The sequence below is a fragment of the Lissotriton vulgaris genome, chromosome 5 (assembly GCF_964263255.1).
Source record: "Lissotriton vulgaris chromosome 5, aLisVul1.2, whole genome shotgun sequence".
NCBI lineage: Eukaryota > Metazoa > Chordata > Amphibia > Caudata > Salamandridae > Lissotriton > Lissotriton vulgaris.
In genome coordinates, this window is record NC_141693.1 from 1502060601 (window position 1) to 1502075025 (window position 14425).

The 14425-nt window shown below is 43.6% G+C and overlaps 1 protein-coding gene across 1 annotated transcript in view; it reads right to left on the reverse strand.

The window, feature by feature from the left end:
- TAF8 (TATA-box binding protein associated factor 8) overlaps nucleotides 1-14425 on the reverse strand; it is a 75696-nt gene that overhangs the window by 7704 nt on the left and 53567 nt on the right. Inside the window, exons 6-7 of the mRNA XM_086923520.1 lie at nucleotides 10129-10276; nucleotides 5231-5373 (exon numbers count right to left, since the gene is read on the reverse strand). Coding sequence (XP_086779646.1) covers nucleotides 5231-5373; nucleotides 10129-10276 — 291 coding nt within the window. The remainder of the gene's footprint in view (nucleotides 1-5230; nucleotides 5374-10128; nucleotides 10277-14425) is intronic.

Consider the following 14425-nt stretch of genomic DNA (forward strand, 5'->3'; position numbering starts at 1 on the left):
CATGGTCAGTGACATCACTGATGACATCACTGATGACATCTCAAATGACATCACTGATGACATCACTGATGACATCTCAAATGACATCACTGATGACATCACTGACATCTCATTTGACATTACTGATTACATCACTGATGATATCATTTATGTGATAATACATCTTCAGACTCTAATATAACCATAGATACACTCAGTGTAAACAGGCACTCACAGACTGTCACACATCCATGGAGTTACTCACACACCTAGTCAGTCATGCAAAGAATCAATCACATCTCCATTTCCTCAACTATACAGTTATACACACCTTACTTATTCAAACATATACTAACACATATTTACTCTCTTATACAATCCTTGATACAAGTTCACAATGATTCATACAGCCACTCTCACATTCACTGGCTCTTATGTTCAGTTATTTATATATGTCAACTCTCACATGGAGTGTGTTTTACATATGTACTTACTTTGACATGTAGCACTGAGATATCCATTCACTCACAAATATACTCATGCACACAGTCAACTGTCCATACAGCTGTTTCTACATGCACTTTTGAACCCATACACCTAGGGAATCAACTGCTCACACATCTATGCACAGAGTTATACACCTCCCAGCCACCTACACACATACTCAGTCTCCCATACAAATACTTGGGCAACCATTCAATAACCCATATAGTTTCTGATATAGCTACTGATTTAAACATGCAGCAGTTTACAGAACAACATAAATAATGATTGCCAAATTAAGACACTTTAATCACTAACCCATGCACTCAGTGAGACACATTTAATCATTCTCTCATACAGTCAGTCATGCACCTACTAAATCCTTCATCCAGACACTTATACATCCACTCATTCTTCAATATGTAAGACATATTTTAACTTTACAGAAACATACAGTCACTGGGTGTTGTCATCAGTGATGTCATCAGTGATGTCATTTGAGATGTCATCAGTGATGTCATCAGTGATGTCATTTGAAATGTCATCAGTGATGACATCAGTGATGTCACTGACCATGTCATGAATGATGTAATATGTGACATCATTAGCAGTGGATTGCGGGTCCGCGATATATAGTTAGTGCAACTAACTATATATGGAATTTCAATGGTTTTGTGCAAATAAAATAAGGTTTTTTAAATGCTAATCCCTAACTATATATGGTCTATAACCTATGGTTTTTTCATTGAATTTTCTAGGTTTTGTAAATGCAAATTCCTAACTATATATGGTCTATAACCTATGTTTTTTTCTGTGAATATATATATATATATATATATATATATATTATACTATATACGCTTGATGTTAAATGTAAGTGTTCCTCGCTTAAAACAAATTATTTTATAATTTCCAACAAATTTATGTATTTTGTACATTTATTTCCAACAAAAAATATAGTTTGCGTGACAACCTTAATTTCTTAGAAAATAGACATAAATTGCAAAGCAAGAAGTCCATTGTATATATTTTGGGCCTTCGAAATCATCTCCAGCAGTCTTCTTGCCAAGTAATAATGACGGTATGCCAGTTCGTATATTAACATCACCATTTATATTGCACATGCCCTAGCAAGCTGAGCCTTCATTTATCTATTAACCAATATTTTAGTTTTGACCCCACTGAATCATTGATCTATCAGCTAACCACACTAATCCGTCATCCATCCATTCATGCATGCATTCATTCATCCAGACACCCAACCTTATGCATAGTGATGTCTCGTCAGATATAGTAGCCCAGAAAGCTGAGGGCCTTCAAGAAGAGCCACGACATGTAAACTCGTTGTAGTATTTCACTTTGCCAATACTTGCTGTCTCTCCGAGGGACTAGTTTGGTTCTGCTGGTATTGTTCCTGCCCACTGTGATTTGTAGGGCGCCAATCGTCTTCTTCCCCAAGAAAGGTACTGACTTGGGGTCCTGGACCAGGGAGAGGCTGAGCTGGCCCGCGTGCCCACCTGATTGATGCTCATCCCTTCGCTGGGGATGAGGGTTGGCGAGTTCAGCAGCCTTTCCAGGTATCAGCGACGGCCCTATTTAAGAGTTAGGGTTAGGCGGCCCAGCAGCGAGGGGACTTGCTGGCGCCTAGAGGAGGCACTCTCTAACCATGAACTTGCTCTCTGTGGAGGTAAGTGGACGGACTCTGCTGGGTCACTTATTTCTAAAGAGCATGCCTAGGTCCACGGCAGCACTTGATGCCTTCGTCCATGGACTTATGAAACCAAAACAAGTTATCTTAAACATTCTGTGCTCATTTGTCCTGTTAGAGGAGCACCTTCAACTTTAACTAAACACCACGAGAAAAATACACATAGAGATAATCACTGTACTGGTCATTAGAGTTTTTTTTTTAAACACTTTAATATTCTATTCAATATTTATTTTAATTGTCATCCTAGAGCGCTAACAGTTGGTAATCTTAGTTTTCCTGGTACTAGGATGGAGGTATAAGGGAGACTATGTGAAAATGAGTGGTGCACACGCACCACAGCGAGCGATCTGTTCCCAATTATCGCGTCCGTGTCTGGGCACGATAATTCAAAATAGATGTTGCTGCTACAGGTAACCGCAAGCAATAGGCCGTGGGCGGAGCAAAGACAGGACATGCACTGGCCTTTGCCCAATTGCGTGCTGTCTTTGTTAAAAAGACGCACGCAAAGGCCAATAGCCCTGGACAAAACCAAAAGCACACGCACAAGCGTGTGGTGAGATTTCTAAAGCCCTTACATAAAGTCGAGCAGAGCAACACATGCGCGCTGCGCTAGGCTCGACCTAAAAAGTGGTACATAAGAGGGTGGTGATGGACGGAGCATCTGAACCAATCAAACACTCACACCCAATTACATGGCTTGGCAGTTCGGGCTGGACTGTTCCCATGAGGACCAGGGTCAGACAGATTTGCATATGGCCATGTCTGAACTGGGGTGGCTGAGTGAGCTAAAGAATGGTGATGGATTAAACCCAGATCAGTTGACTGGGGGTGAGTGTTTGATTTGCTCAAACGCTCCGTCCATCATCCCCTTTTGTATCGCTTTGTTCGCCCTAAGTTGGCAGGGTATGCTCAGACGTGAGTCCCTTGCTCACTTGGCCACTGGATTCAAGATAGCCTGGCTGATGAGGATTATGAATCCGAAACCGGTCCCAGGATGCTTGTTTCCGGTCCAGGGAAGACATGGCTTGGCAGTTCAGGCTGGACTGTTCCCATGAGGCACAGGGTCAGACTGATTTGCATATGGCCATGTCTGAACTGGGGTGGCTGAGTTAGCTAAAGAAAGGTGATGGATTAAACCAAGATCAGTTGACTGGGGGTGAGTTATTGATTTGCTCAAACGCTCCATCCATCATCCCCTTTTGTATCGCTTTGTTCGCCCTAAGTTGGCAGGGTATGCTCAGACGTGAGTCCCTTGCTCACTTGGCAACTGGATTCAAGATAGCCTGGCTGATGAGGATTATGAATCCGAAACCGGTCCCAGGATGCTTGTTTCCGGTCCAGGGAAGACATGGCTTGGCAGTTCGGGCTGGACTGTTCCCATGAGGCACAGGGTCAGACTGATTTGCATATGGCCATGTCTGAACTGGGGTGGCTGAGTGAGCTAAAGAAAGGTGATGGATTAAACCCAGATCAGTTGACTGGGGGTGAGTGTTTGATTTGCTCAAACGCTCCGTCCATCATCCCCTTTTGTATCGACCTTAAAAGTGGACACCCAGGTCCGGCTGCTATTGGCATTTTTCAAAAGCCAGTGTTTGGGCAGAGATATTATCATCCTGTCCCCAGGATCCTTAGAAAAGCTTTTGGGTACGAGTACAATCAGGTCTATTAGATATATTGCCATACAAAATGTGTCTGATAAAGGAAGCCAGCAGAGTTATGTCAGTATAAGGGTTATGTGGTCTTATTTCTGTAGGCCTATGATTAGATGTGCTGCTGCATGCAGGATGCCCAAAAGGGAGGGTCAGTGTGGATTACCAGACCAGAACATGTCAAGTACTGATATCGTCAGACCAGGACTTTTCAACCTAGTATATTGCTAAACCCCAACTTGCCTGCTTCCTGACACCCAAGGAGGAGAGCAGGGCATTGCCTATTACTGTACACTAGGGGGGTATATTCACCAATAGAAATGTAAAAAGTATGGGCAGCAAATGTAGCTGTCTGCCTGATATCAAATTTACGTTTTTTGGTATTCATGAACAGTATGCCTCAAAAGCTGTACTAGTCACAAAACTAATCAGCTGGATAAGTCCTGTGAATAATCTTTTGGGCTAAGATTCAGTTAGTAGAAATTTACACAGGGGTAATGGAGCAGCCTGTGCAAATTCTTTTTTTTCTCTCCGTGCCCAAAACATGTTTCCCTGATTCCCCAGTAAATCTGATGATCATTTGTCCCCCTTCTCATTTTGCAAGGGTGTAAATCTCCTACCATAGCCAGGACAGAAAGGGTGGGAGACAAGTTTGAGATGCCCACAATGTTTGTGTGCATTCCTAAGCTTTCACGGTATACCATTCCTTAGAACACCGACATCTCACGCCTTGAGTGGGATTTACTAATGTGCACTTTTCCACATTTTTATGGTGCAGAAATCCATAGCAAATGCATTTACGCCTGTCAGGAATCCCTTTGTGAATTACTCGCAAATTGTTTTTTTGGCCATACCTTTAAGCTTGTGGCCAAAAACAGCTTTGTCAATAGGCTCTTATGAGTCCTAATAGATGTGTGCATGGCCTGATTCCTGTCCAATATGGGCTCAATGAGACTGTTCCAAAGCCTCAGATCAGTGCATTTCCTCATTCCTGCACACAAAGGGAGATACTAGGCTATCCAATGTCCTCATTCCAATGGACTATTCGAGCAACCAGACCAGCCCATGGCCACATTCCTGTATATTATTGTACCTACCGCACCAGTGAATGCCTTCTGTTCCTATATGTGCCAAGGTAAACAGAACAGGACTCCTCAAAAAACCCACAAGCTTCCCACTGGGCTAGGGCCTGAACCCCAGGCACTAGACAACACAGAAAGGCAACACATTTACCGATCCTCTCATATGCTACAGATTTCCTTCAATACTCCGCTTCTTACATACTAAGAAGCCTAAATTATCTAGATAATTTACAACTCCCTACCTAAAACCCATTGGGTCCTGATAAACTGCACCCTATATGCCATCCCCTTCCACTTTCGTTTGGTAATTCTGCCTCAATGCCTACCGAGTGCAAGTGCAATGACAGATTTTCTGTATCCGTCTGGTCATCTTGTTCGGAGGAGTCCGTCTCCTCCATCTGCTGCATCTCCAGCTCGGAGGGGAGCAGGGCGTTGAGGTACGGAATGGAAAAGGCATTTGCTGCAATCACTGCAGAGAAAGAAGATATAGTTACTTATTAGGAATCACAACATAGAAAACCAGTACATCCCTTATGAATCAAGGCCAGAGAAGCTACAACAGGGCCTTGTCTTAGAATCCAGCTTGTCCAGAATGGGATGATCACGGAGTATTACAGAGCATTTCATCTGATGCAAAGCAATAATGAAACAGAGGTAGGAAAGTCTCACCAGTGTTATGGTCAGCTCTATAATAAAACACCAATAATTTCAGCAATATATAAACCAGTAACAGGTGACGATAGTAGGGTACAGGCTCAGATAGTCTCCTCAACAACGCAAATGTATATCTCTTTCCAGATTTTAGTTGTATCTATTTATTAACAGTAACATTTGGAACAAAAACATGTTTTACATAGATATATTGGAGTGATGTGGTTAACACAGCTTAAGACATTGCAGTCACTGTATGGAGGAATCAGGCCAGTTTTGTAATTGTAGTTGGTAAAGGCCTGCCTATACAGAACTAATGCCAAAACATAACTAGTTAATACAACATACAGCCAATAAAAAATACTAACAGCAGAATGGGGGCAGTCATCTTTCAGGTATCTTTCAGGCAATGTCTCTTCAGGGCTACTTTGAATTTTTGTAGAGGTTAGGTAACACAAATATCTGGTGAATGGTGCAAGGCGGTTTGCAGTTGATGGATCGTAGATCTAGAGTTGGTGTATTTGGAAAAAGAATGACTGAGTTATGTTATGTTATGTTATTATGTCTCTTCTATAGCGCACGGCTACCCCAAGGGGTGTCCCGGCGCTTTGGCAAAGAGAACTGGAGAAGAAAACACAACACAGCTGCTCGCAGAGGCCGAAAGAAATCATCCAGAAAAAAGTCAGGTCTTCAACTCCTTTCTGAAGGAAAGGAGATTGTTGGCTTTCCTTAAGGACACAGGAAGCTCATTTCAGCAATGTGAAGCCAAGTATCGGAAGGAGCGACCTCCGATCCGGGCGAGTCTGATAGGAGGAACAACGGCTTTGGCCAACAAGGCCGACCGTAAAGTCCTCCTTGGAGCATAAAAGGCCATGGGCTTCCCCATGTATTTAGGGCCAATCAAATGAAGGGCCTTAAAAGCAAGGGTCAAAACCTTGAAAGTAATTCTTTTAGAAATAGGCAACCAATGCAGTCTCTTAAGCAATTCGGAAGCTTTTGCCCTGCGCGGAAGACCAAAGATGGCTCTTGCCGCCGAGTTCTGCACAATTTGCAGACGGGCCAGGAGATATTTAGGCAGCCCTAGATATAGGGCATTCGCATAATCCAGTCGGGATCCTATTAGAGACTGAACAATGATTTTTTTGTGCTGCAGAGACAACAGCGGAAGAAACTTCCATAGCATTTTCAGAATGTCAAAGCATTTCCCAGACAACCTGATGATCTGGGGTCTGAAAGAAAGGCCATCATCACACAACACACCAAGGTTTTTTGCTTTTGCGGAAGCCACATCAGGTGGAAACATGTCCTGGGGCCACCATGTTTTCCAGCTGGGATCAGGCGGACATCCGAAAAAAAGCAGCTCCGACTTATCGGAGTTGCATTTCAGACTATGCCGCCGGAACCAGTCAAAGACCGCACCCAGGCAATCTTTGATCCGACAAAAGCATCTCCCTTCTTACACATAAAAAGGAGCTGGGTGTCATCAGCGTAGGATATGATCCGGGCACCGAAGGACTCCGCTACCGCCGCCAGAGGGGCCATATAGATATTAAAAAGGGAGGCTCAGGATAGACCCCTGGGGAACCCCCACCTCTAGCTGCGGCATTTCAGCGGAGAACGGAGGTGCCCAGACCACTTGTCGGCGGCCGGTCAAAAAAGATTTAAACCAATTCCACACCTTCCCACGAAGACCGATCTCCCAGAGTCTGAAAAGGAGACCGTCGTGAGGGACGGTGTCGAAAGCCGCCGACAGGTCCAGCATAACCAGAATAGCCTTACCCCCGAGGTCAAGAGTCTCTCTCATGGCATCGGTGATCTCAAGAAGGGCTGTCTCCGTTCTAAAATTAGCACGGAAACCCGATTGAGAGTCATGTAAGATGTTATTGCTCTCAATAAAGTTGGAAATAGAGGACTGCACATGTTTCTCAATCACCTTTGCCAGAGCAGGGAGGAGGGAGATCGGCCTATAGTTAGCGTGAACAAGGGGATCCAAGGTAGGCTTTTTGAGCAGCGGCAAGATCAAAGCATGTTTCCACGCCAAAGGTACTTCTCCCGTGATCAGGGAGAGATTGAGCAGCGGATTGAGCAGGATGTTAACTGCAGGCGCTACTCTTCCCAGGCATTTTGCTGGACAGGGATCAAGAGGCGAACCAGATTGAAGCCGGGACAAAAGGCCGAGAGAGGTAGCAGAAGGCAGAGGAGGAAATACTGAGAGAACAGGACCGTTCTCTTCCGATGATAAGGGGAAGGTAGTCGGTTGACTAACCGTAGAACTGAGGCTATCAGGGAAAGAATCCTGAATAGACTTAATTTTATTTACGAAAAAATCCCCAAGTTGGCTGATCCAAGCTTCGGTGTGAGAATGAGAGGGCGAGCTCAAGGAAGGGGAGGTAAACTCCTTTACAATCCTAAAGAGTTCTTTACTTATATTTTCCGCCTCATCTATTCTACGCTCCAAATATACTTTTTTTTCCGTCAAAGATGTGCTTATGATAAAGCCTAATCGAATCCCAATATTTTGATTTATCGTCCGGATCATATTTGCGCCTCCACGCTCTCAGCTTTTTTACAATCTTGACGCATTTTCCCATGGAGGGGGGTAAACCAAGGGGCCGAGACATGTCTGGCTAAGGACTTAGCTGGCTTAACCGGGGCTAGCTCATCAAATCTGGCAGTCAGCCACTTCTGGACCGAATCTAAATTTTCCTCCAGATTACCAGTAAGCTCACAGGGATGACGACGGAGATCATCGGACAGCAATTCCGCCGTAACTTGATGAAATGGCCTCATCGACCGTTTCACGTCTTTCAGCACTCTAGGGCCAGTCGTAGCAGACGAAGGAATACAAAAATTTATTAAAAAGTGGTCTGACCATAAGACTGGGAGCGGCAGGGACACATCAATCAGCCTGAGTTATTTGGGGTAGACCATTAGGGCAGATTTGTGCCATAACTTGTACCAGGCCCACTGCAGGGGACTGAGCAAACTATCTTGGTAGCAGTGTACAGTGGAGGGGGTGGGCAGGGGAAGGTATTTGTCTACGATGAAGAGGGTTCGGGTAGCAGAGCTTAGGACCGTGTTTACTGGTACAACAGGATAGAGGGGAGGCCAATTAGACGACTATTTTCTGATTTAACTAATTAGCATTTTGATTGTGTTGAAGAGCAGATGTGAGCATATTTGGAAAGGTGCTGCTGTGCAACCAAGGTTTCCATTTTCATTAATGGGCTGAAGGGTTCTGTTGAAGAAGAGACATAAAGAAACTCAGTTTTAGTGTGGTTCAGCATACGAAACCGTAATCCATCATTTAGTGGAGAGAAAAAGATGGGAAGAAAAAAAGTGTGGGTTTCATCTGCTGAAAATATGTACATTATGTCTGTCCATAGGGAACCACAGTCCTTTCATCCATTCCCACTGTTGAATGATAATCTGCTTTTCTACAAGCCTTCACCAATCTGTCTGGCATGTCGTGGCTAAAGTACTCTTTAGAGGATTCAATAAATTGCCAATTTTCAAAAACTGCTGATCTGTTCTAAATGTAAAAATAAGTGCAGTTGTAATCTGAGACAAGAACAGAGGTTTGAATTAAAAGTCCATCTCTCAAACTGGCGTACCCCGCTGTGTTGGAGCGAAAATTCAAAGGAGTTTGACATGAATTGCTTTGCCACCGAACCCATTTTGATTTGATCTGTAAGCCTCTATTGCTTCTTTTGTGTTGCTTTTGACCATCATGCACGCCACTAGTTGTTAAGGCCTAAAAGAGAATCCTTCAAAGAAGAACAAATTACCACTATGAGCAACACCTGCATGCTTGCAATCCCAAAGTGAACCCAGGAACTTCTGTGACATTGAATGAGATTTCTCAGGGGCACACTGACACAAATCTTTTAGAGGGACAGAGGGCATTAGAGGCAGATGGCACATAGATGAAAAAAGATGGGGGCGGAGGGGGGGGGGGTGTTTGGGGAGGAGGGACACAGAATGCTTTATGAAATTTCCAAGTGACATACGATCCCTGGGGATGAAGTGTCATGAAGGATCCTAGAACTGAAGGGTACATGGAGACTTTCCAACAACAGACTGAGTTCAGAGATAACCCAAAGATGGAGCGGGCAAAATGACTTGACCTGCCACGAGCCATTGTATGTAATACCTTGAGCACATAGGCTCTTCAGAAAACAGAGTCACTGAGGCCTCTATGGGAGAAATGTTCAATGAAGGCTTCGCAGAAACAGAGGCTTCCCACAGGTGAATTGTTTATTGAAGCTTCCGAAGGACAGGTGGCTGAGGAGTAATCCAAAAGACTGATAGGGGCTAGACACTTTCCTGAAACGAAGGGGGAAGGATGTTTCATCAACACTCAGAGTCAATGAGGTGTCTGAATGACTGCTGCGGGAGGGGAGGTTCATAGGGTCAGAACTTTAGTTTCACTTGTGCACACGTTTCTCTATAATAGGGAGGCAAGGAAGCTCGCAGAAGCTGGGACAGAGGGGTATCAGTACATCCCTACAAACATTGTGGTACTGACATCGAGAGAGATGCATGTGATCCCACTGACAACAGTGACCCTTACATGGGAATGTGCTGACGTCATCCTTGAACAGGCTGTGAGTCTCTCCAGTCTTTGCTATGAATCGGGTGAGGGCCCTCTCCACGTCCCGACGTTGGGATGCCGCTTTCTCACGCAGGATCTGATAATCTGAGACTGGTTCACGGTATGTCTGAGGGGAGACAGAGAGACAGGTAGGTGCATACAAAAGAAGCCACTAAGATCATATCTACATAAACTTTAAATAAGAGAGCTCCAAAAGACAAGAGAGTTGTGAGATTTGCTGCTCGTGTATCCTGGAGTTCAAAGCCCTTCGGAACCACACAAAAGAGACACCCTGGCAAGACTATACTTTTCTAATAATCCTGCTTAGGTAAATTCATGGTTTCTCTTTCCATCCACCCAATCCCTGCCCCCCACGTACTAACCATTTTTCTCTGCATACCAATCACAAATACAACAAAGAATCATCTCCCCTAAAAATCCCTGCATCTCCCCACAAAAGCCTGTCATTTTCCATTGTTAACATAACCCATCAATCTGTCCTAAATACAAAAATAGTACTCAAACACTGACAACTAGAACTTGGAGAATCCCCTATATCCATTAAGCCCAATGGTTGACTTCATATACACAACATGTATCATACAGACTTCCTTAAATCAAATGTACATTTTATGTGCCTCTTGTTTTATGTTTGAGGCGGTTATCAGATAAATACAAGCATAAGACAAGAAGCAGTGTTTAAGAACCAGCAAGCCTCCTGACACTGAAAAGAAAGCATCATCAATGAGAATCAGTAGCGGCTGTTGCAGGTTAAAAGTGGTGAGGCCGCAAATACATCACTCGGATTGGATTTAGCTACCTGTGCACACCAGACCAACTTTTCCAAGGGGTTCCTGGGGGTATTCTCTTCCAAGAAAATGTTGAAAATTAGAGGGTGTATTTTACAGAATAGTTTGTGCAAGAAAATGAGCCATCAGGGATTTTGCATCTCTCTACATGTCCGTCATTGGTAGGTGCCTGTCACATATTGTATCCACCACAGTAGTAGTCACAGTCCCCCATCTGTGTGGACCCCTCTGCTTGAGCACACTTTATTATCTTATCACATGTTGCAATCTGCACTGAATAACCCCAACACCCAAGGTGGGTAGCGAATGGTTAATTTGAGCCAGCAGTTCCGGGTAGGGCCCACCAACACTCATTTTTACTTATCAGACTTTGATCCAGAGCAAAAGAGAGACAAACACACAAGGAGGAAAGAAGAAGCAAGAGAAAGATGGAAAAACGTCTCAAAGTGAGAAAGCAGGAACCTGAAAGGACGAGTTAAAGGGGCCTTAAGTGCCTGGTGGTGGATTAAAGATGCATCAGGCTCAATCACAACTACGCGGCCTTGGTATTTAGCACAATGATATTGAATATGGCTGACTATGGTCTTCTGAGCAAACCTTCGGCGTCGAGGGTAGCACTGCGATGGCACATATTTTTTTTTAAGGGGACTCTCCTCCAGGCACGTAAGAAATTTACAGGACTTTGCAATGGTGTGTGCTCCCAGTATTAGTTATGTAATTCGAGGCAAACATCACTTTAAATGTATGCACATAAGAAATGAAACCCTTAAAAATATACAAGAAAAGTGAAAATGGCAATTTCTTAAAGCAGAAGCATCTTGAAATTTTTCAAAAGGGGAGTGTGTGACTTAAATAATACGTGTGATGGTACCTTTAAAGAGTTCATTATTTTTGTGCAAGCAGGTTCCTCCTCATTCTTTTCTCTCACACGTCTCTATTTTTCTGGTTAAAAAAAACCTTCGTTTTAAGCAGTTTAGCTTACAAATTAAGATTTTATAACCTTAACATAGTGACCCAGTTCATTTTACACTAGCTCGCTAAATAAAGGCTTTCCACCGTAAGTCAGAGATATCATTTAAATGATTCCATTTATAAAATCATTCAGATTACTTATCCGACTTGCAGGGCTACGCACTCTTTATTATGGTGTTTCCTTCAATCTCCTACAAATGATGACTGGCGAGAGAGCGAGGCAAGCAAGATAGGAGCACTGCTAAAGTTGCCCCAGCACGATTTGCCTGATTACTCGAGTGCATGATTGAATTTGTACTTTAGAACTGACAGCAGGAGAGACAAACTGAAATGAATGGGAAGATGCTCAAGAACACAGTTTCGCAGCAGTACGTACAGAAGACTATTGTTTTTAGGTCTTGCCTAGGCAGTGCTAGCGCTGTCTCTTCGAGCCAGTCTGTGGTTCTTCAAGACATGCTGTATCTATGGGCTTGAAAAAAACACCCATCTTTTTCATGAGTTACTTTTGCTGTCCTTCCTAAATCCCTGCTTTTCATTAGTTATTATGCTTAGTAGTTCTTCCTTTTCTACTTTTGTGACTTCTAATGAGGACTGCCCCCGTTACATGTGCTGTTACTCTTCATTTTAATTTTTGGGACTTGGAGAGCACTCTTTTCTTTTTGTTGGCCTGCCTCTGCTTGTGCATGTTATCGTTACTTAGCACAGGCTGAAAGGTTCCAGGCGAAATCATTGACCAGTGCTTCCGCTTCAAGGCTGATGCATGTTCTGCAAAAGCTGCGCATAATGGTATTCTCTATTTTAATACTTTTACATACTTTGCGCATTGTTAATTTTATTTTGTTTTCGGTACTACCCCTGTCGGCACTCCTCACCACTCTCCCTCCGCGTTGACGGTTTCTCATGGTCATCCCGACAGCGCAGCCCCCAACTGCTCCTGCTTGACTTTTTGGGGGGTTCATCAGTATTCCTACCATTGTTTTAGTGAAAATCGATCATCATGTATTTACATTCTATTTGTTATTTTTAAAGACACTGTTTTATTGACGCCGAGACTCAATCCCGGGTCCCAAGGCCCAAAGTCGTCAGGTGTAGAGGTAACGCCACAGTCTCTTGCCTGCTGGTTTGCTTTTGCTTAGTATGCTCTCCATTCGTAATATCAGTTGTGTGCAGTAGGTAACACTGTTGTATTACTTCTTTTTCTTGTTCTAGCAAAGCAGCCATAAATTCCAAAGGGCTGTCCCAGCCTTCAGACAGGAGCTTATTTAAGATACCATTAACAGTTCCCATGTTATCAGCGGCACAGTCATGGTTGAAATTACATTAGTAATGACACACGTAAAGACACAATCTGTACGAATCCCGGGTCCCAAGGCCCAAAGTCGTCAGGTGTAGAGGTAACGCCACAGTCTCTTGCCTGCTGGTTTGCTTTTGCTTAGTATGCTCTCCATTCGTAATATCAGTTGTGTGCAGTAGGTAACACTGTTGTATTACTTCTTTTTCTTGTTCTAGCAAAGCAGCCATAAATTCCAAAGGGCTGTCCCAGCCTTCAGACAGGAGCTTATTTAAGATACCATTAACAGTTCCCATGTTATCAGCGGCACAGTCATGGTTGAAATTACATTAGTAATGACACACGTAAAGACACAATCTGTACGAAGTCATACATGCAGTCGCCAATATGCAAACACAAGCACAAATGACATGCACCTTCACGCCACACAAACACTCTGTCTATCCATCCCCTCTCCCTCCGTCTCCGGCTCCCTCTCCATCTCTGGTAGGTTAAGAGCCTGGGACTTCCCATCCCTACACTCCGTGCCTTTCGTCTTTTTGCTTTGGAAGTTACATCAAACACCAAGCTGGGAAAGGCGGCCAGTGCTCTGAAGTTCAGTATTCTCATTAATAGCACGAGTGAGGGTTTACTGCTTTCGCTGGAGAAAACAGTAGCAATTTCAAGTAGCATATTCCCCATAATATACACTTGTGTCCACTGCGCACCCCAAAAACAAGCAGAAACCAGTAGTGGTCTGCATATATTCATCAGTGTACAGCGTCAATGCAGACAGTAAATAAACCAGTACTGTAATTGACAGTTGTAGCTCTCACGTTTTAATCAGCATTGATTGGGTTCAAATAAGAATCGCAGTAGATTTTTCTGTAATTTGGGTTCGCTTCAGGTAGTATGTGTTCGCGTTACCTGCTGTCGAATTTGCTGCTCTAGTTCGCCAGTTGGAATAGTCACAGCATTTCTTTGCGTTGTAAGGAAGACGATAAGAGCGAGCAGTGTTGGTGCAGAGAAGAGAGATAAATTTAATGAGAGGAAGTCAGAGAAGAAGTATTTTCAAGGCACAAAGAATGAATACAGAAGAGAAGGCACTACCAATTTGGCGTGTTATAGATGCGGAAGTTATACACATTTGGCGAACAGTCAAGCATGTAGAGCAAAAGATCAGAAATGTACAGTGTGTGGATTAATTGGTCACTATGCAAGAGTT